The sequence below is a fragment of the Microcaecilia unicolor genome, chromosome 3 (assembly GCF_901765095.1).
Source record: "Microcaecilia unicolor chromosome 3, aMicUni1.1, whole genome shotgun sequence".
NCBI classification, from domain to species: Eukaryota; Metazoa; Chordata; class Amphibia; order Gymnophiona; family Siphonopidae; genus Microcaecilia; species Microcaecilia unicolor.
In genome coordinates, this window is record NC_044033.1 from 267,389,020 (window position 1) to 267,411,501 (window position 22,482).

General features: G+C 43.1%; 1 protein-coding gene across 1 annotated transcript in view; it reads left to right on the forward strand.

The window, feature by feature from the left end:
* The window catches only part of LOC115466676 (sulfotransferase 6B1-like), an 81,596-nt gene that overhangs the window by 44,100 nt on the left and 15,014 nt on the right, over positions 1 to 22,482 (forward strand). Inside the window, exons 4-5 of the mRNA XM_030198077.1 lie at positions 8,658 to 8,784; positions 9,900 to 9,994. Of these exons, the coding sequence (XP_030053937.1) occupies positions 8,658 to 8,784; positions 9,900 to 9,994 (222 nt within the window). The remainder of the gene's footprint in view (positions 1 to 8,657; positions 8,785 to 9,899; positions 9,995 to 22,482) is intronic.

The following is a 22,482-nucleotide window of genomic DNA, read 5'->3' on the forward strand; positions in this document are numbered from 1 at the left end:
AGATAGAAATACATTTTTGCATTTCTCTAATTGTCATCTGGAACCTCTTAAGACAGTGTACAGTGAAGTTTTTTGATTATTTGATCGTTATTGCTTTTATCTGCCTACAATTTCTCTGTTTCTATGACCCATTTGATTTCATTTATTAATGTTTATTTCTCCTTCCAGTTTGGCATCCAGCATTGCAGAGAGCTTGCTTGTTGGTGCTTGCTTACCAAGGGGTCCTTTTACTAAGGTGCGCTGAAAAATGGGCTGCGCTAGTGTAGGCGTGTGTTTTGGGCGTGTGCAGATCCATTTTTCAGCGCGCCTGTAAAAAGGCCAAATTTTTGATGAAAATGGACGTGTGGCAAAATAAAAATTGGCAAGCGTCCATTTTGGGTCTGAGACCTTACCGCCATTCATTGGCTTAGCGGTAAGGTCTCATGTGGTAACAGTGCGGTAATCATCTATGTGTGTAGAATGACGATTACCGCCTGGTTTCCACCGCGCGCAGGAAAAAAAAATATTTTCCTGTGCTCATAGTGGATGCGCGTAAAAAATGAAATTACCACCCGGGCCATGCAGTAGCCGGGCGATAACTCCAAATTGACTTGCATAGGATGCGCGTACGCACCTATGCAGCTTAGTAAAAGGGCTCTCAAATAAAGCAAATGTGCTCTAGATGCGAAGACCAAAATAAAAATGTTTGGTTATCATGGAAGACATACTTGCACCAATAAGTATCACAAAACACTGGAGCCATGTTTATGGAACTGTAGATTATTTATTAGAAAACCCTCTCGCTTGGACTACTGCAACTTGCTTCTCACCGGTCTTCCACTCAGCCATCTCTCTCCTCTTCAATCTGTTCAAAATGCTGCTGCACAATTAATGTTTCACCAAAGTTGCTATGCCCATATCAGCCCTCTTCTGAAGTCACTTCACTGGCTCCATATCCATTTCTGTATACAGTTCAAGCTCCTCTTATTAACCTATAAGTGCATTCACTCTGCTGCCCCTCACTACCTCTCCACTCTCATCTCTCCCTACACTCCTTCCCAGGAACTCCGTTCACTAGGCAAATCTCTCCTAATTGTACCCTTCTCCTCCATCGCTAACTCCAGACTCCGTTCCTTTTATCTTGCTGCACCTTATGCCTGGAATAGACTCCCTGAGCCAATACGTCAAGCTCCATCCCTGGCCGCCTTCAAATCCGGGCTAAAGGCCTACCTGTTTGATGCTGCTTTTAATTCCCAACTTGTCACCTGCTCGTAACCTTTATCTTGTCTTCCTCTCTTCATTAGTCCCTTTCCCATATGTCCTGCCTGTCCTACCCTTATCCCTTATTTGTCCTGTCTGTCTGTCATGATTTAGATTGTAAGCTCTTTTGAGCAGGGACTGTCTTTTCTTCATATTAAATTGTGAAGCGCTGCGTATGACTAGTAGCGCTATAGAAATGATTTATAGTAGTAGTAGTAGAAAACCCATTGCTCTTTATATGAAAATGTTTTTATAGACCAGATTTTCTAGTTTGCACATTGCCGTGAATGATCATTTAACTGCTGGTCACCCAATGATGGAACATTTAGAGTTTACAGTTTTGATTACATTCTGCTGCATCCCAATATTGGTTCACAGTGGAATGGATTACAGTAAAGGAAAACTAGATCATTTATGTAGAAGTAACTTAATAATACTCATTCAATACAATTCTCTAGACAGAACATAATAATACTCATTCAATAACAATTCACTGTCTAGACAAAGCCATATTTATTGCAAAGTAACGTTTTAATAGACTTCTTAAAGCATCATAATTAGTTAGGGGGTCTTTTACTAAGCCGCAGTAGCATTTTTAGTGCATGCCAGATGCTAGAGATGCCCATAGGAAGATCAAGCTTTACATTTAAGAAAACTAAAGCATGGAATGTTTTGAAAGAACTAATGCAACAACTTAAGTTATGTGATGTTTGGAGAATTTTACATAATAATGAAAGAGATTATACCTTTCACTCTTTACCACATAATTCATACTCTCGTATTGATTATTTCCTAATATCTGAATCATTATTGAGTAAGGTAATTGACACGCATATTGATACTATTAGACTATCTGATCATGCACATATTTCAATAAAATTATCAGATTTCTCACCCAAAGCTCAAACAAAATCCTGGAGATTTAATGCTAGTTTACTATCATATCCTGAATTTAATGATGAAGTTAAGAATGATATATTGGAATACTTTAAGTTTAACACACTTAATGATACTAATTGGACAACAAGATGGGATGCTTTCAAAGCATTTATTCGTGGATCAATTATTAGATTCGCAGCAAAGAAAAAAACCCAACAAATGTCAGAAATTACAGATCTAGAAAAATTAATAGCTCATCTTGAAAAAACTTACCAGTCATCCCCTTCCAATATGGCCATTCTAAGCAAACTACGGAAAGCTAGATATAAATACAATGCCATATTAGCTAATACTGCAAATAAAGAAATCTTTATGAAGTCAGCCCAATACTATTCTAGTAATAACAAATCTGGACATCTGTTAGCCAGCTACCTCAAAACTAGAGCTGAAAAAAATGATATATCCCATATTAGAGACTCTAATGATTTCATCCAAACAGATAACCAACAAATATTAACATCTTTTCTAAAATTTTATGATGATCTTTACAAATCTGAAACTAATTCTGATAATATAGATACTTCCTTTTTAGACAATATAAAACATGACACCATCAACCATGAAGATAATATATCATTTACAACTCCTATAACAGATCAGGAAGTATTATCAGCCATAAAGGCTATGGCAAAAAAAAAGCGCCTGGCCCTGATGGTTTCACTTTGGAATTCTATCTCACTTTTCAAGATATACTTGCCCCAATATTAAGTTCCTTTTTCAATTATTTAATTACATCTGGTGAAGTTTCAGGATCCTTCACAGAAGTAACTACCATCGTCCTTCCCAAACCAGGAAAAGATCCCCAAAGAATACAAAATTATCGACCTTTATCCCTAATAAACATTGATGCAAAAATTTATGCAAAAATCATAGCTGAAAGATTACAAGTCATTCTACCTAAAATCATAAACCCTAATCAGACAGGTTTCATGCATGGCAGACAATCACATAATAATACCAGACTATTTACTAATCTACTAATACAGACACAAACTTCTAACACCCCTTATGTGGCCATAGGTCTTGATGCCGAAAAGGCCTTCGACCATGTTGAATGGAAATATCTATTCCATACTTTACAATGGTTTGGTTTCACACAAAACGCATTAAATATGATAAAAGTACTATATACTGTACTTGCCCATCCAACAAATTATTCATTAATGGACATTTCTCAACCCCCTTCAGACCATCTAGAGGTACAAGACAAGGTTGTCCTCTATCCCCATTACTATTTAATATAGCTTTAGAACCCCTACTCTTAACAATATTACAATCTGACCATATTAAAGGTATAGAAATGGATAATTTATCAGCTAAACCTTCGGCATATGCTGATGACGTACTGTTATATACCACTCCTTCATCCATACCTTACATCTTAGAAGTTATTAATAACTACTCACTGATCTCTGGATACAAACTAAATCCTACAAAAACAGAAATGCTACCTATGAATATGCCAGCAAGATCATATCAATTCACACAATCACCATTCAAATGGTCTCCCAACAGTTTGAAGTACTTAGGTGTTTTGTTTGGAACTAATGTTAATGATACAATTAACCTCAACGCAACACATTTACTGAATTGTGTTAATGATACAGTATGTCTAAAAAATGGTCACCACTTAAATTATCTTGGTGGGACAGATTAGATACCATAAAAATGATGATTACTCCAAAGGTAAATTATGAATTGAGCATGTTACTGATTATGCTTAATCATAATACATACAAAAATATAGAACAAATCCTATCTAAATTTTTATGGTCTAATAAAACACCTCAAATAGCCTTAAAATATCTTAAGTCTTCTAAACAACATGGTGGTGTTAATTTTCCAAACTTTAAGGACTACCACAAAGCTTTTATACTTAGACAAAGCTCCTCATGGATTATCTCTAAAGAAGAACAACCAGAACCTTTATGACTAAAATGGGAAGCAAAACTATATAATGATACCCCAATATGCTTACTACCATGGTCATTTACAAACAAATCAGCAACTAATCCCATCATCTCTGCATCTCAAATATCTTTCAACTCACTGGACTCTTGTGTAAAGGTACCAATTAACTCAACCACCATGATTCCTCTCTGGAACAATCCAAATCTTAAAATCAATGGGAGGTGTATTGCATGGCCCAATTGGATGGAAGCTAAAATTTGGTATCTACATCAACTTCTGGACAAACATAAATGGATACCCTTCTCTAAATTACAAAAAACATATAATCTGCATAAACATTGCCTTTTCCAGTGGATCCAACTAAAACATTGTATTTCCTCTAGCTTTAACATTAATACTCTAAAGGATGATACGCCAAGTTATTTAACATTATGTCATCAACTGGATACAAAAAAGAAAACGGCTTCCATATGGTACAAAATACTACAAGAACATTCTTCTCATCCTCCATTGGCTTTGCAGAACATTTGGAATAGAGAACTCAATTCTCAACTATCAGAAGATCAATGGGAAGAAATTTGGTCATCTCTATATAAATCGTCAAAATCATCAGCTCTTACACAATTGTGATTTTATATATTACATAGAGCTATGTGGACACCATATAAACTATCTAAGATATCAAAAGATGCATCCAATCGTTGCTGGTCCTGCTGTAACAATATAGGAACTTTGGACCATTTAATATATCATTGCCCATTACTGGATGAATATTGGTCTCACATAGAAAAAACAATTTCTCTTATACTAAATTTAAAGATTTCTTTAACTTACAAAACGATAATAGCAGGAGATTTCGGCATTAACAATATATTATCACCACATATAATTAAGCTACTACGTATATTGATCCAAGTGGCTATAAAATTGATATGTCAAAACTGGAAAGATTTCACAAAATTAACCTACGAAATGTGGTGGAACTCAGTATGTCTAACAGCTAAATACAAAAAAGTAGCAGCAGAGAAATGTGGTTCCCTTATGGCATATAATAAAATTTGGTCTCCGGTGATTAAATATTCATCCAGTTAAGTAATTAATGAACAGGTACTATTCAAACTTTAGCATTAATACTATAACATCTGATATGCATGCATACTTCATACGTGTCAGGTTCTCAGGTTCAGAGCCCGCGGGGCCGGGCTCTGGAGCAAACGTGAGCCCTTGGGCTGATGACGAGGAGCAACAGCAGCAGGCAAAACCCACCAACCAACGCTGGGCAAGCACACCGACACCAGCAGGGACTGCAGGCACCGCCCAGCAAGCCGGAACACACGGACTGGAACACGGGACTGGAATTCCCCGGACTGGAGGACACAGGACTGGAACCCCGGACTGGAACACTGGACAGGAATCCCCCGGACTGGAACACTGGACTGGAATCCCCCGGACTGGAGGACACAGGACTGGAACACTGGACTGGAGCACACCGGACTGGTCCACACAGCTTCACCTGCACTTAGCTACTAAGCCCCCCAGGAGTTGAGCTCCTGGATTTGAGTAGCCGGCAGGACTTACTGGACGACACAGGGACCAGGACTAGAACAGGCTGTAGCTGAAGTGCGCCTAACTCCTAAACTGACCAAAAGTGTTCCTAAGCCCGGCACCAACCAAAGAGCTCCTAAGCCCTCCACTAACAGCAGTGCTCTTAACAGAAACTAACAGGGGTGCCCCTACGTCCTACACTAACAGAAGTGCAGGGAAGCCACAAGGGAAAAGGAAGGGAAGACAAACGCCAGACCTAACACTAGTGCTTCCTAAGCACCAAGCTGCAGCAGCTAAACATGGGTTCTCACCCCGGTGCTTCCTAAGCACCCAGCTACAGCAGCTAAACACTGGTCATGAGGAAAAGCACAAGGAAACAAGCAGGAAAGCCAAATACCCAAACAACAAAAGGTGCTTCCTAAACACTTACTAACAAGGGTGCTCCCAGCACCAAACTCCAGCACTGCACTAACAGCAGTGCTACACACCGTAGCAAAAGGGAAAGTAGAGGAGCCAAAGGGAAAAACAGGGAAGTCAAACACACAAGTCACAAGTGCACACTGACTGCACTAAACTAACCTGGACCTAAAGCAAGTAGCCAGAAGCAAACGCCACCGTTGCAAAGGCTCTGAAGGAAACAACACCACTTCCTTATCAAGGCCCTCCCTGATGATGTCATACTCCCTAGACCTAGGCAAAAGCACACTGACCCAGAGAGGCCCAACCCACACCAATGCAACACCGTGAAGCACTTGAAGCCAGTACACCCAAAGAGAGGTAGAGCAACTCAGGCCACACTCACAGCTGCAGTGAAGTGAGACAATTAGAGACATGCTGCTGGAAGCTGCCAGCACAGAGAGAGAGAGCCAGCTCAGACAGGACAGAAAAACGAACCAAATGCCAGCTAAAAAGCTGAGTACCAGGAAAAGGTAAGTTTGAGAGGGGTTATGACCACAATCATAACAATATGTATATACATATATGTATATTATATAGTCTGGGTACATTGACCTTTTTGTTAACTGTTATTGTCATTGGTACTAAATTTATAATGTTATAAAAACAATAAAAACTGATTGAACAAAAAAAAAAAAAAGAGATGCCCATAGGAATATATGGGCGTCTCTAGTGTTTAGCGCATGCTAATCATTAATATGCACTAAAAATGCTACCGCGGCTTAGTAAATGACCCCCTCAGTGATTTAATATCTCCAGGTAAAATGGACCAAAGGTTAGCAGCCTGGTAGGAAAATAAAGGTTGAAATACCTTTTCTGATGATATACCCCTGGGAGTAGGGAAAGATAGTAACATAAAAATACAAGTTTGATACTTGAGATTTGGTGTCGACCTACACATAAGGCCCAATTCTTTAAAAAGTACTACAAATTGAACACCCAAATTTGGGCGTGCACCCAATTTGTGTATGCAATTTAATTGAACAAGCTAATTAATGCCAAGCAATTATTGATAATTAGAATTAATTAAAATGTACAGACATAAAGTTAGGCGCAGGACCCATGCTTAAATTTTACATGCGAGACAAAATGGGGGTGTGGAAATGGTAGAGTCATGGGCGGATTGGGGGCATTTCTTTCAGAATAACGGTGGGATCCACACCCAAGTTAGGCATGAGCATTTGCACCACCTTTCCACTGGTCTAAATGGTCATGCCTAAATGTAGTCGCGGATCCCGTGTGTCAGCGCTATTCTATAAACCGCACCTAACTTTAAGTGTGGTGTTAGAATAGCGGTGAGCGGTGTTTTTTTTCAGTGCCAGTTTTTTTGGCACCATATATAGAATTTAGTTCATATTGCAGAATCATCCCGTACAAGATCTCAAAAACCAAACAGTCAAGCTTAAACAAAATTTGTGCCTCCGCTGGGAGTCAATGCAGGGAAAGAAAGGACGGAGTAATATGATCTGATAATTTCAAGGCATAAATTAGACAAACTGCAGTATTCTGAATTGTTTGAACCCTTTTTTGCAAATTTTATATGATACCCAAATAAATAAATAATATCACAGTAGTCTAATTTACACAAAATGAGGAATTGAACTATTAATCCAAATGCTGCTTGTAGTAAATATTTTTGTACCCTCCTTAATTTTCTCATAGTCAGAAAGCAGCTCCTTACCAAGGGGTCCTTTTACTAAGTCACGGTAAAAGGTGGCCTGCGGCAGTGTAGGTGTGTATTTGGTCCAGTTTTTCCCGCGTCTGCAAAAAGGGCTTTTTTTAATGGGATGGGAAAAAGCCATGTTGTAAACCTGAAACCAGCACACACCTAAAATTGGCCTGAGCCCTTAACGCCACCCATTGATCTAGCGGTAAGGGCTCACACGTTGCATGCGCGGTGACTGGTCAGCACGCATCAACTGCTGATTACCACCAGAAACAGTGCATGTGGGGGGAGATAAATAAATAAATCATCCAGGCATTATGGGTGCATGAGAAGTCTGAAATTGCATAAGCACATAAGCACTGCCACGCTGGGAAAAGACCAAAGGTCCATCAAGCCCAGCACCCCGACCCCGACAGCGGCAAATCCAGGCCCCAAGAACCTGGCAAAAACCCAAAATTTAATAACGATCAATGGGCTGTTCCTTCAGGAAGCTATCCAGACCCCCTTTAAACTCAGCAAGGCCAGCTGCCGTCACTACCTTCTCCGGCAATGATTTCCAGAGTCTTAACTACGCGCTGAGTAAAGAAAAGCTTTCTCCGATTTATTTTAAACCTACCACATTCTAATTTCATCTTGTGTCCCCTGGTTCTATTATTGTTAGAAAGTGTAAACAAACGCTTCACATCAGCAGACTCATTTGGGCCCGTGCTAAACATGCATAGAGCTTAACACACCTTTGTAAAAGGGCCTCCAAATGATTAATTTGATCTACCATTGTTAATTTGTAATTAAAAATAATCTTCAATATCTTTATTGACCGTTCTAAAGTGTAAGTTGTATTGCTTATTTCATCACATGTTTAACAGAGAAAAAGAAAGAGAAAATATTCATTGTGTTTCAGATGTTAGTATTGCTTCGAAATCCTAAGGATACAGCAGTCTCATTGTTCCACTTCACGAACAGTTTGCCTTCGCTTCCATCCTACAGCTCTTGGGATGAGTTCTTCCCCACATTCATGCGTGGAAACGGTACAGTTCCTGTCTGGAAGTCCTTTAATTTTCATTGTTTAATTAATAAGGCTGACCAGATGCATGGATGGTTGAATGGGGTACATCTGAATTATTCTTGTAGGCATGTATAGTGCATGTGTGTTTGCCTGAAAAAGACCTGTATGTGAAAGTATGTATGTTAGAGAGCATGTGTACGCAAGAGGCAGAGTAGGCATTTGTGTTTGAGATGCATTGTGTATGTATCAAGAGTTGCTTGAGGGTTAGTTGAAAGAGACAGCATTGATGTGATTTTCAGACACAGGTTGTGTGTGTATATATGTGTGAGTTTTGTTTGTTTCTCTTCCGCTATATATGAGTTGTTCTGCTTCTCTTACATTAGACTTTCCTCTTTATTTCATTTCTGTTTTTCCTTTGTGTTTTAAGTGTGTTTTGACCAAGGGGAGGGATGAAAGTTGGCTCAAGAGTCCACAAGGATAACAGATTTATTGAACGCTCCAAAGTAACGACAAATGATTTCAAACTATTCACAATGGCCCATCAAATACCCAAGTCAACGGTCCACAAACAGGGACAATGCCAAAATTATACCGTGAACAGAAGAAATTCTTGAGTGATCTTAAAACTTGTAAGCTTGTGTGAGACAGATGGAGAATCCGTTCAGCTCCAGGACCCTAACTTCAGTGGGCACTTTCTCTCTGGCTGTCACGCCTCCTACTCTCTAATATCAACCCCTCAGACAGGTGCCATCAGTGCCATAAGTTTAAAATAAAGGATCTTGAGTGACACTTCAGAAAATGATGTGATCAGAGAGCAATTCTGACTAGGACATCTTTAAACTTGGATCCCTCCCTCCACCAAGCTGCAGTGGTTGCTTGGGTGGAATTTACATTACTGGATGGCACTGTGGTCAGTTAGTCTACAACTGAAATACTAACAGAAGTTGTAACCTACAGTTCATCATTAGTGATACCTCATGATGCACTCACGTTCCTGACTTGCCTGTTTAGTAATTATGTCAGGACTTAGCCTTTGAGTATCCACAACTAACATCTGCAAGCTAGTTTACTGCTGTATTTTAATACCTCAAGCTACGCTGTATTATTTGACTTTTTTTTTTCTGTTTATTTCTGTAGTCTGCTGCTGTCCTTACTTTGATTTTCTGGTTGACTGGAATAAGCACATTGAGGATGAAAATGTTATGCTGATAACCTATGAAGAACTGAAAGAGGTGAGGTTAATTCATCAGTAAGAAAACTCTTGAAAAATGAGACTCTTTTCTTGCACTTTACACACTCAAGACTCCTGAGTGTATATTATTTAGGATTCATATAATGACCCTCTATTCCAAAGTAATAAGCATGCAAACACTAGCAAAATGTATATATCTAGATATATTTATATCCATATCTCTCCCTTCCCCCCTCTCTCTAGAATCAGGACTCAACAAATTTTTATTACATTTAGGAGCCAGCATTACATTACATTACACTATGGACTTATATAACATGTTAACCTTCATAGTTCTATGTGGATCACATGAAAAAGAAGAAGCACCAGAACAGGTATCTGGGAACTTACATATTAAAAAGCAAAATCTAAGAAAATCAATTCACATATTTCTTAAACATAGCGGTTTTAAGTTGTTTATGAAATAATTGAGAGCACGTACAGATAAAGGAATAGTATTCCAAACTGTTGCAGCGTGATACGGAATTGAAGCCGAATGCTGTTTTAAATATTTGACTGAGTTAACTGAGGGAAATAACAGAGATATTTGTCCCCACAACTGCTGTCGTCTCAACACATTGAAAAATCCTACCCAATAAGAAGGAACATTCCACAGCTTAAAACAACATCTTGCTGCAACCGGAAGCCAATGTAATTTATAACAATAAGGAGCACTCTCACTTTTACTTCCCCATCCCTCCAACATTGTTCCCATTGATTTTTTTTTAGGGGGGGGGGTGCGGAGAATCCTCTCCCAGATCAGCAATAGCAGAAACTGATGTATTAAGGCTCTTTTCCTATTGTATCTATAGGCAAAGAAACTAGTTCCATAAAGAAATTAGGAAGAGTTGCTCAAAGCAAACCGGACTTGTAACATTTCATTTAAACTGGTTTTAGCCAGTTTAGCTTGCACGTTATTGTGCACTTAGGGGAAGATTCTATTTATGGCACCTAAAACATCTGTGCAGAAAACATTGCCGACTAAGCGTATTCTTTAAGTGGCACCTAGATTTAGGCATGGTATATAGAATATGCATAGTTGATATTACAGCGCCTAAAACTGCACGCATCCATTTACACCAATGAATATGTGGCGTAAATCCCAGCACATAGATTTGCACGCACTGGGCCATATTCTATAACTACACGTGTAAATTTCAGAATGCCAATGGAATGCCCATGTCCCCGCCTATAACCATACCCCTTTTTGCCTGCGTGCATTAAACTTTAGGCGCAGTGTGTTATAGAATATGCTTAGGGAGTTGTGTGCGTAAATTCTAATTATTGCCAATTAGTGCTCATTATTGCTTGTTAAGTGCTGTTAACAAGGCTGATTGGCTTGTTAAACCAATTAACTTACGTGTGCTGTTACAGAATATGCTTGGATTTTGGCGCAGATCTCTAGGTGCACTATATAGAATCCGGGGGTTAATGCACAAAGGGTCTTGGCACTGCTTTTACCGTTTGTAGAAGCAATGAACAAAAACACTATGCAAATCTATGAAAATGAGCTCATTTGTATTAAAATGAGCATTCCATGTGATGCACAGACGATTCTGAGCAATGCACAGAAAAGAGCGCCTACCTGTAATATTCGAAATTTTCCAGAAGGTCTGAGCTGTCATTGCATAAGGGCAACTTCTCAGTGGAGCAGTCTGCTAGCATTTGTTAATAGTATCTGCATGAATGTGTGTGGAAAAATGTGCCATGAATGTGGAAATATGCCATCTGTGTGTATTTATATGTGTGTGTTCCACCCGTCAGAAAGCAGTGTGCTTACATTTTTTTTTTAATTTTAAATTTTACATTCTATCAAAAGAACATGAAATTGGAATTACAGGAATTACAAAAGTAAATTTACACAGATGAAACACATTTCCATCCTTAAGAACTCCAACTAGCCCACATTTAAAAGAAAAAGTCACTTTAAGTAGAAGGAAAAAAACCCCAAAAAGGACAATCAAGTCAGAACAATCTATTACAAACAGCACAAATTACTATATATATATATATATATATACATCCTTCTTAACCCACAGACTTACTTTCATGACCTTTAAGAAACTGTTCAGGTTGTAGGGAATCTAAAAATATATATTCAGTACCCTTGAAATTAAGAAGACACTTACAGGGGTATTTCAAAAAGAAAGACACACCTAATGCCAACACTCTAGAAAGAGCCAAAAAAGCCTTTCGTCTAAGTTGAGTGGCTCTAGCCACATCTGAAAACACATTAACCTTGGCTCCACGTAAATTAGGCCTTTCTTTTGAAAAAAAACTATTCAGAACCAAAGATTTCTCTTTCTCCTGACCAAAAGTCACTAACAGAGTAGATCTATTAGTGACTTTTGGTCAGGATAGTATCTTGAGAGTCCTCTAAAAAAGCTGTAAGACCCACTTCTGTTGTGATTAATTGGTCAGTCCCCTGCTGAATATCCGAAACCCTTTTTTAAAATCAGGTAAATAGTAACAATTTGCTATCTGAACCGTATCAGCTGAGAAGTTCCGAGAGAAGAGGACATTTCTCTGGTAAGTGAACACTATTTTGCTTTGTGCCTTGGGAACTTAAAGATTGTGGTTTAAAGGAGGAATTATAGGTTAGTGATAGGCAAAATAAAAACATAAAAAGCAATTTTTATCAATTAATCTCCATAGTTGTTTCCACTTAGTTTTAAAAACTTTGTACCACAGTATTAACAGATAGAATCTAGCAGGCACTGCAGGATCTAGTTTAGTATCAAGGGGGAATAAAAAGAGAGAGAGAGAGGGAAAAGCAAGCAGGACCTAGTTTAATATTAAGGGGGGAATAAAGAGAGAGAGAGAGAGAAAAGCAAGCATTATTAACTAGTTGCCGTGGAGGGGCATAATCGAAAGGTCGTCCAAATCTGAATTTGTGTGCCCTCACGAAGTCGGCCAAAATCAGGTAGGTATAATCGAAAAATAATATGGACGCCCTTAGACATTCCATTATCGCGGTTGAAAATGCCCAAATCAGGGGATGCCCAAAGTATATGAAAAATACATCCTTGTTACTGTACTTTATACTTCTCAATGTTGCTTATATTTTCCCCGTACCTGGGTGTCCACAACTACATGCACTGTACTTGCGGAACATGCAGCTATGGGAAATATAAGGAACATACATATTTTATTGTGCATATATGAAGTTTGCACACTTGATAATGATCCATATAAGGAAAACTCCGCACATAGGCCCCACATGCGTGACGACAGTCCATGAACGTTCATGTGTCACGGCCATCCATGTGTGGAGCCATTATAGATGCCAAGATATGCACGTACTGACCTGTCCATATAGGGGATGGTTGTCCATATATGGAGATGTGCATGTAAGGATGTCCATCACGCATGGGTGTCCATATAAGGTGATGCACACTTTCCAACGCTTGTTCACTGAGAAACATGGCGCAGCGTCAAGAGCCTAATTTCAGCCAAACTGAAACCATGTACCTACTGCACCTGTGCTTGAAGCACAGGCGCATTCTTTTTCGCCACCACCACCACCTGCCCCCCAGGACTCTCTCCATTGAAGCCTGGGGTGAGATAAGGGACAGGTTGGAGAAGTAAGTGTTTGCTTCCCCCCCCCCCCCCCCCCGTCCTGGCCTATCAGGGACCCCTCCTGTAGCTACACATATAAGAGCTCCCTCAGCAATGTAAGCACAAGCTGGAGTCTGAATTCAAGGGTAATTAGTGATATGTTCACATGCACATTCATTAATAGAATCTATGTACTAGAAAGGAAAAACATTCCCACATCCCTACAATACTGCACACAAACAGTGCTCTCTGTCCTCATGTCCACCTCAATGACATCATCTGTACCAATGTAATGTCCCCCCCCAATCAGTGTTGTGAGTCTCTCCTATTTGATTTCCAAATGAATTTGTGTGCTGAAGGCAAGAAGGGCCATCCCCTGACTCAGGGCCGTGCCTAGGGTCTCCGGCGCCCCCCTGCAGTTGGCCCCGCCCCCGAAAACGATCGCTACACTACCCGCCCTCTTCTCCCCAGATCCTTTTCCTTTTTTTTTTTGTTTAAATTTACCTCTGTCTGGCGGCAGCGTAGCGTTAGTGAGAAGAAGGCGGCGCTCCCCCGCCCCGACGTGTCAGTCTTCCCTTTGCTCAGTGTCCCACCTTCTTCTGATGTCATTTCTGATGTCAGAAGAAGGCGGAACTGAGCAAAGGGAAGATGACACGTCGGGGCGGGGGAGCGCCGCCTCCTCACTAACGCTACGCTGCCGCCGGACAGAGGTAAATTTAAACAAAAAAAAAAAAAGGAAAAGGATCTGGGGAGAAGAGGGCGAGGTAAGCATGGTGCGGCGGGGCGCCCCCCCAGAGGATGGCACCCTCCTGCCATGCTTACCTCGCTTACCGTGTTGGCACGGCCCTGCCCTGACTCCTGGTATACAAACATATCTTGCAGAAGATTTGGCATTCGGAGGGACCTCGAGTCCCTCCGGCGGAGGTTCCGCTGAATGAAGAGGGAGAGCCCTGACATGATCAGGGCAGTGAGACAGCGCCTCAGGGCTCGACGTAAGTATTATAAACAGGGCACCTGTACTCATTTGTAAATGTATTTATTTAATAATGCAAATGTCCTGTACAATATCACTTTCCATGTGGCAAATAGGCAACTAGTAAGTCATAACACCTCTGTCCCAGATTAAGGCCTGAGGTTGCAGCTACCCTCCCATGAGTGTGGCTGCAACTTCCAACTAACCTTCTCTGAGATGAATGAGATGACATGCCTCACTTCAGTATCCCCCTTTCTGAGGTGGATACTGTTTCATGGTATTCCTGCCTGAGGTCCTCTCTTAGTGGATGTCATTGCCTCATTTTAAAAAGTTATGTGCTTCCCCCCCCCAAAAAAAAACCAAAACCCCAAAATAGTCAGCCAACCATAGTCACAAATCATAATGCAAACATGCTGCTGACCAATGAGTGTGGTCTGCCTGTGTGTCAGACCAGCATCCAGGTTCCCTGTCATGTCATCTCATGCATCTTACACCCCATGGTATAGCCCAGGGCTCACCACACCTTTCCCCATCCCCCGCCTCAGGCCAGCCAGCTCCTGCACTATGCAAGCCATGTTGGATGTGCTCAGCTCAAAGACAATCCTGTTACATACACAGGGCGGCAGCAGCGGCAGGAGGAGGCCCAGGAGGAGGAGGCCGAGAAGGCTGAGGAGGAGGAGGCCGAGGAGAAGGAGGAGAAGAAGGAGGATCCATGGCAAGACATGCCTCCCCTTGAGGGGGATGATGATGAGGGCCCAACACTGCCCACCCTCTCCACCCCATCCCCAGCCGCAGCCCCAGCCCCAGCACTGCGCCTCCTGCAGCAACTGGTGAATAGCCAAAACCAGTTGCTGCAAGAGGTGTCAGCAATGCGGCAGGCTAACGATCAGCACTTCAGAGTGCAGAGGCTGCTCCTGGTGCTGCTCGTCAGCCTGCTGCAGAGGGCCATTCAGGGGGGAGAATAACGCCTCCCTTGAGAGACTTTAAAAACAAAACCCAAAATTGTAAATAGTTCAAAAATTTTTTTTTGTTAAATACACACTTGATATTTTTCTATATAACAGGGTGTGTGTCTCTACTTTGTGCACTACATATTATCAAATGCTGGGGTTGATTTGAGAGGAGGCAGCAATCTGGGTTGCATGACAGGAGACCTGTGACAGAGAAATGTTGGTATATATGTGTGATAAGTGTGGCCATACAGAAGGCCACCTGTTCCTTCCAAACTGCATGGCTGTATAATAGGTGGGGGGGGAGGGGGGGGAGGCTGGGTGGGCATTTCTGTTGAGGAACAGAAATGCCCATCCAGCCTCTCCCCCCTTACCATAGAGCCCCACAGCACAGAGTTGTGTAAATAATAGGTATGTTGTCTAGCACTAGTGATCTGTCAAGTAGAAACTTGCAGATAACCCTAGGTAGTGCATAGACGATGTTTGCTATCTGATCGCCAGACACCCTTACCCACAACCAAACCACATTGGTGAGGGCCAGGAAGGAGCTACAAACAGCTGGGTCATCTTTTCACATTGAATGTATCAGCAATGGTATATAGTGCTGAGGAGAAAAGGGAAACCAAGGGTAAAAGCATTAGATGGATGTTTATTTCATCACAATTGCAATATAATACATCAGGTACAGAAGGGCACAGGCTAGGGGAATTATATAGGCACCAGGCTGTAGCCACCTGTAGGTAATTTAGAATAAGAACTGTAACCAGAACCCCTCTCCCTCACCATGATTTAAGGGCTCAAGGCCTTGGTAGGCATGCACCTGTGGCCACCTTGAAAATAGTTTGCAGGATAGAATATAGAAATGTTGTTCCATAACTATGGAGGATTGTAGGACTGTGTTGAATAATGTGGAAAAGACATTCAGGGCATATATGCTTCCCCTCTCCCCACCCACAACAACCCTGTGAATGGGTGGGCACTTCATAACAGGGGACTGGGGTTCACCACATAAAGAAGGATGGAACCTAGCGGGGAGACACATGAGGTGCAAAGCGGGAGAAAAGCTACCAGCTATGGATACCCGTGAACCTGGTGAAAATAGAGGTAAGATTTGAATGCAGAGAACATAGAGAGAATGGGGAACCCTTGACCATGAGGGATGCACACATCCATTCTCAGGGCCTCTTCTCCTCCCCTCCCCTCCCCCCCACCCCACTCCACAGGCAGCCACAACCGAGTGTGTCCAATAGAGAACAAGACATCTGTACAATGAATTGGGTAGAAACAATCATGGCTCTCAGAGTCCAGGGTATTACAGTCCACTGCTGTCTCTTGCAATCCTCTTGACCAGCTGTCCTGCAAGATGCAAGAAGTGTTTATTTAGTACCTACATAGCAGAAAGGGAAGAGGTGGCTGAGAGGTATTAGCTTACCTTGAACTTGTGGTGCAAGAATCTGTTGGCTCCAAGGGACCAGAGACTGCCTGCTTCAACAAAGGAGAAAGAGAATGGAGGGCAGTGAGGGACATAAGCGGTCGGAGGCCCAACTGTTTGGGGAGGCTAAAGGGGGCGGGGTTAGGGTGTGGCCAGGGGTGGAGCTTAAATCCATAATTGTCTGCTAACACACAGAAAAAATAAAAATAAAAGTCACAATACCTTTTATTAAATTAAGATAGTAGATATGTATCATATGTCAAAGAATAAAGTGGTTGCTCAAAGCATATACTAACCACAATCGCTCAACTGCAAAACACTATGCACAACTTTGTGCAAAAACACACTCAGAACCTTACTGTACCATAAATATTACACTGGGCAGAACCTAATACACCAATATACCACCCAAACCGACATCATCACAGACCAGTAGAACTATAGGACATGAAATGAGATTGAAGGGGGGCAAATTCAAGAAAAATGTCAGGAAGTATTTTTTCACGGAGAGAGTGGTGGATGCTTGGAATGCCCTCCCGTGGGAGGTGGTGGAGATGAAAACGGTAACGAAATTCAAACATGCGTGGGATAAACATAAAGGAATCCTGCTTGGAATAAAGGGATCCCCAGAAGCTTAGACAAGATTGGGAGGCAGAGCCGGTGGTGGGAGGCAGGGCTGGTGGTTGGGAGGCGGGGCTAGTGCTGGGCAGACTTATACGGTCTGTGCCCTGACAATGGCAGATACAAATCAAGGTAAGGTACACACAAAAAGTAGCACACAGGAAATTATCTTGTTGGGCAGACTGGATGAACCGTGCAGGTCTTTTTCTGCCGTCATCTACTATGTTACTATGTAATATGAAACAAGGAATCATAATATCACAATTCTCATGTAGAGCCACAAAACATCCTAATTCATGTTTAATGTGGGATAAAATGCCATAAATAAGTAAATAAATATAAACTTTTAATGTTGAGCACCTGATTCTCAAAGTGGACATATTCCAAACACTATAATGAAAATAAAATGATTTTTCTACCTTTGTTGTCTAGTGACTTTGTTTTTCTGATCATGCTGGCCCAGTATCCGATTCTTCTGCTATATGTCCTCTTAACTCCGTTTCCAGGGCTTCCTTTCCATTTATTTCTTTACTTTCCGCCTTTCTTCTTCATTTCTTGTCCTATATCCGTAAATAAAAGCTGGGTCCTCCGCAGACTTGACTGTCCAGTGGATCCAGCTTCTGCCTATTTTCTTCATCCATGTGCAGTTTTTCTCTCTTCCTTTTCCCTCATCTCATCTGCTTCCTCACTCTTCCCTCCCCTCCATCCATGTCCAGCATTTCTTCTCTCTCCCCTGCCCTCCATCCACCCATGTCCAGCGACCCTTCTCTTCCCCTGCCCTGAATGCACCCATACCCAGCAGTGACCCTCCTTTCCCCTGCCCTCCATCCACCCATGTCCAGCAGTGACCCTCCTCTCCCTTGCCCTCCATCCACCCATGTCCAGCGACCCTTCTCTCCCCCTGCCCTGCATGCACCCATACCCAGTGACCCTCCTTTCCCCTGCCTTCAATCCACCCATGTCCAGCAGTGACCCTCCTCTCCCCTGCCCTGCATGCACCCATGTCCAGCAACCCTTCTCTCCCCTCCATCCACCCATGCCCAGCGACTCCCTTCTCTCCCCTGCCACCCCTCCCGAGTTGTTCAGCGGCGACTTCTCCCTCCCTCCGGATCCGTCCCTCACCGACCTGTCCTTCGAATTCTTCGGGGCAGGCAGTCTTGCCTGCCCGCTGCCAGCACTGACTCTCCCCTGCCAGTTCGCGCTTCAAAATGGCCACCGAGACTTACAAGGGCGGCCTCCAAGACTTACAAGGGCGGCCTCCAAGACTTCAGCAGAAGTCTCGCGAAGCCGCCTCTGGAAGTCTCGACAGCCATTTTTAAAGCGCGAACCAGGAGTGGGGGAGAGTTAGCGCTGGCAGCGGGCATGCCCCAAAGAATTCGAAGGACAGGTCAGTGAGGGACGGATCCAGAGGGAGGGAGGAGGGAGGGAGGAGAGTCGGCTCGCAAGTCGGAAGAAAAGTTAAGAGCCGGCTCCAGCACACCTGATCCATCCTGCTGTGGGCCTCCCCAAGCCTCTTATACCGGGCGCCTATGGTGAGGGAGCACATCACACACAGCAAGGAACTCCTGGAGGGTAGAGAATGGAGAGTTGGTCACATGTAGAAAATGCAGAGTATATGTTAAGCTACCAGCTAACACCCAGTCTGAAACAAAACCCCCACACGAGTTATCTTTCAAGAATTGGCAAAAAAGCTCCCCCCCCTCAAACCCCTCCCCCCCCCCCCCAAAACCACAAACAAACAGGTGTACAAAAGCATAGAGTGGGAAAAACAAGGTTTACTATAACTGGAGCTAAAACACTTTCAAATACCACTCCATAATGCAAAGAAATATCTCTAAAGTGCAAGCACAGAGAAAGCCGTTTTAAAGAGGCGCCAATAAAGGAAATGCAAGCTTCCAAATGGGAAGAGCAGCTGCAGACATTTATCATTATCACTCTTAATCGAAATGAGGACACATAAGTACATATAAGTACATAAGTAATGCCATACTGGGAAAAGACCAAGGGTCCATCGAGCCCAGCATCTTGTCCACGACAGCAGCCAATCCAGGCCAAGGGCACCTGGCAAGCTTCCCAAACATACAAACATTCTATACATGTTATTCCTGGGATTTTGGATTTTTCCAAGTCCGTTTAGTAGCGGTTTATGGACTTGTGCTTTAGGAAACCGTCCAACCCCTTTTTAAACTCTGCTAAGCTAACCGCCTTCACCACATTTTCCGGCAATGAATTCCAGAGTTTAATTACACGTTGGGTGAAGAAAAATTTTCTCCGATTTGTTTTAAATTTACTACATTGTAGTTTAATCGCATGCCCCCTAGTCCTAGTATTTTTGGAAAGCGTGAACAGACGCTTCACATCCACCTGTTCCACTCTACTCATTATTTTATATACCTCTATCATGTCTCCCCTCAGCCGTCTCTTCTCCAAGCTGAGAAAACACAGAGCAGCTGGGGACGCCCTTAGTCCCTACCTATAATCGAAATTAGGCCAACCATCTCGGCGAAGCAGCTGAGGACGTTTAGGGATTTTGTGCTTTCAAAGTACCCTCTCATGGTTCATCCTGCACCCCTATCCCGCTCTCTGTTGGAGTTCCTCAAGGATCTGTCCTTGGACCCCTTCTTTTTTCAATCTACACCTCTTCCCTGGGCTCCCTGATCTCATCTCATGGTTTCCACTATCATCTTTTTGCTGACGACACCCAGCTTTATCTCTCCACACCAGACATCACTGCGGAAACCCAGGCCAAAGTATTGGCCTGCTTATCCGACATTGCTGCCTGGATGTCCAACCGCCACCTGAAACTGAACATGGCCAAGACCGAACTTATTGTCTTCCCACCCAAGCCCACTTCTCCTCTCCCTTCACTCTCTATCTCAGTTGATAAGAAGCTCATTGTCCCCGTCTCATCTGCCCGCAATCTCGGTGTCATCTTCGACTCCTCCCTCTCCTTCTCTGCGCATATCCAGCAGATAGCCAAGACCTGTCGCTTCTTCCTCTATAACATTAGCAAAATTCGCCCATTCCTCTCTGAGCACACCACCCGAACTCTCATCCACTCTCTCATTACCTCTCGCCTTGACTACTGCAACCTACTCCTCACCGGCCTCCCACTTAGCCATCTATACCCCCTTCAGTCCGTTCAGAACTCTGCTGCACATCTTATCTTCTGCCTGGACCGATATACTCATATCACCCCTCTCCTCAAGTCACTTCACTGGCTTCCGATCAGATACCGCATACAGTTCAAGCTTCTCCTTCTAACCTACAAATGCACTCGATCTGCAGCCCCTCCTTAACTCTCTACCCTCATCTCCCCTTACGTCCCTACCCGTAACCTCCGCTCTCAAGACAAATCCCTCCTTTCAGTACCCTTCTCCACCACTGCCAACTCCAGGCTCCGCCCTTTCTGCCTCGCCTCATCCCATGCTTGGAACAAACTCCCTGAGCCCATACGCCAGGCCCCCTCCCTACCCATCTTCAAATCATTGCTCAAAGCCCACCTCTTCAATGTCGCCTTTGGCACCTAACCACTACACGTCTATTCAGGAAATCTAGACTACCCCAACTTGACATTTCGTCCTTTAGATTGTAAGCTCCTTTGAGCAGGGGTCGTCCTTCTTTGTTAATTTGTACAGCGCTGCGTAACCCTAGTAGCGCTCTAGAAATGTTAAGTAGTAGTAGTAGTTGTCAGTAATCGAAATTAGGCTTACCATCTCAGAAACAGCCATCTCATTCTCACATGGGCGTCCCTGAGAACGTATTTAAGCGCCCTTCTCTGTATTTTCTATTCTTTGCATTGCATTGGTACAATGGCACCAAAGTAACCACCCACCCACAAGGGTAATTTCACCGATGCAGAAGTTGAACCGCTGGTTAAAGAAATACAGAGGAGGCACATGCATCTCTTTGCTCCCATGGGCCAGAGGCTAGCTGCTACAACAAAGCAGTGAGAATTGGAAGCAGTAAGAGTCCGGCTCAATACGGTCTTCCACTGTGGCAGGGATGTGGAAGACTGCAAACGAAAGTGGCACCGGCTGAGGCAAGATGTCAGGAGGAAGGCTGTTGCCAACCCCCCAGCAGATGGCACTGCTAACTTCACCCCCATTGAGCGCATCATTCATGGGATCTTGCCCGAGGATGGGATCCATTGCATTGGGCCCCTTGACACATCAGCACAGCCTGAGGGCTGAGGTAGGTTCACCATTAGGAAGCTGGGGTATCTGTTGTGCTGGACTACAGTCTGTTTTACACAAGTGGGGGACAGTGTGGTGCTCCTCAGTAGGGAAAGGGGGGAGAACACCACATGCAATGCAAATCACTATTCATTACAGACCATGACACAGGGAGTAGCAGGGGGGGAGGGGGAAGGGGGAGTGGAGGGGGGAGGGGGAAGAGGGCTTCCAGCAATGTATATAATATATGTAAATAATATATTTAAAATATAAAATATAAATAAAATAAATAAACTGTGTGTAGGTTAGCACTGTTTCACAGCTTTGGGGCCTTCCCCATCACCAAACTCTGCATATCTCCTTCCCACACCTCTGTGCTGTAGCTACTTTGTCCTCTGCACTCCTTCCACAGATGTCTACCCACCTGCCTGTGTGGCTCTCTTGCACATCAGTATCTGTAGTACACTGCACTCCTTGCCTCCAGCTCTGTACCATGTACAATGACATCTATGGCTTGCCTGCCAATCCCATTCCTCACCATCTCTTTGCTGGGTCATTGCCTGTGGGGCTATGTATATGAATGCTGAAAACCAAAAGTGGGTTATTTTGACCAACACACTTCCTCCCCTTTTGCTATGCAGGTGATGACAGCCAGTCGGAGGAAGAAGCTGGCCCTAGTGGCCACCAGCCCCAGCACACAGAGCAGCAAACCAGTGGGCCTGCACAAGAAACCACACAGGACCATGGGGTGGGACCACAGGACTCCGCAGCAGCAGAGGC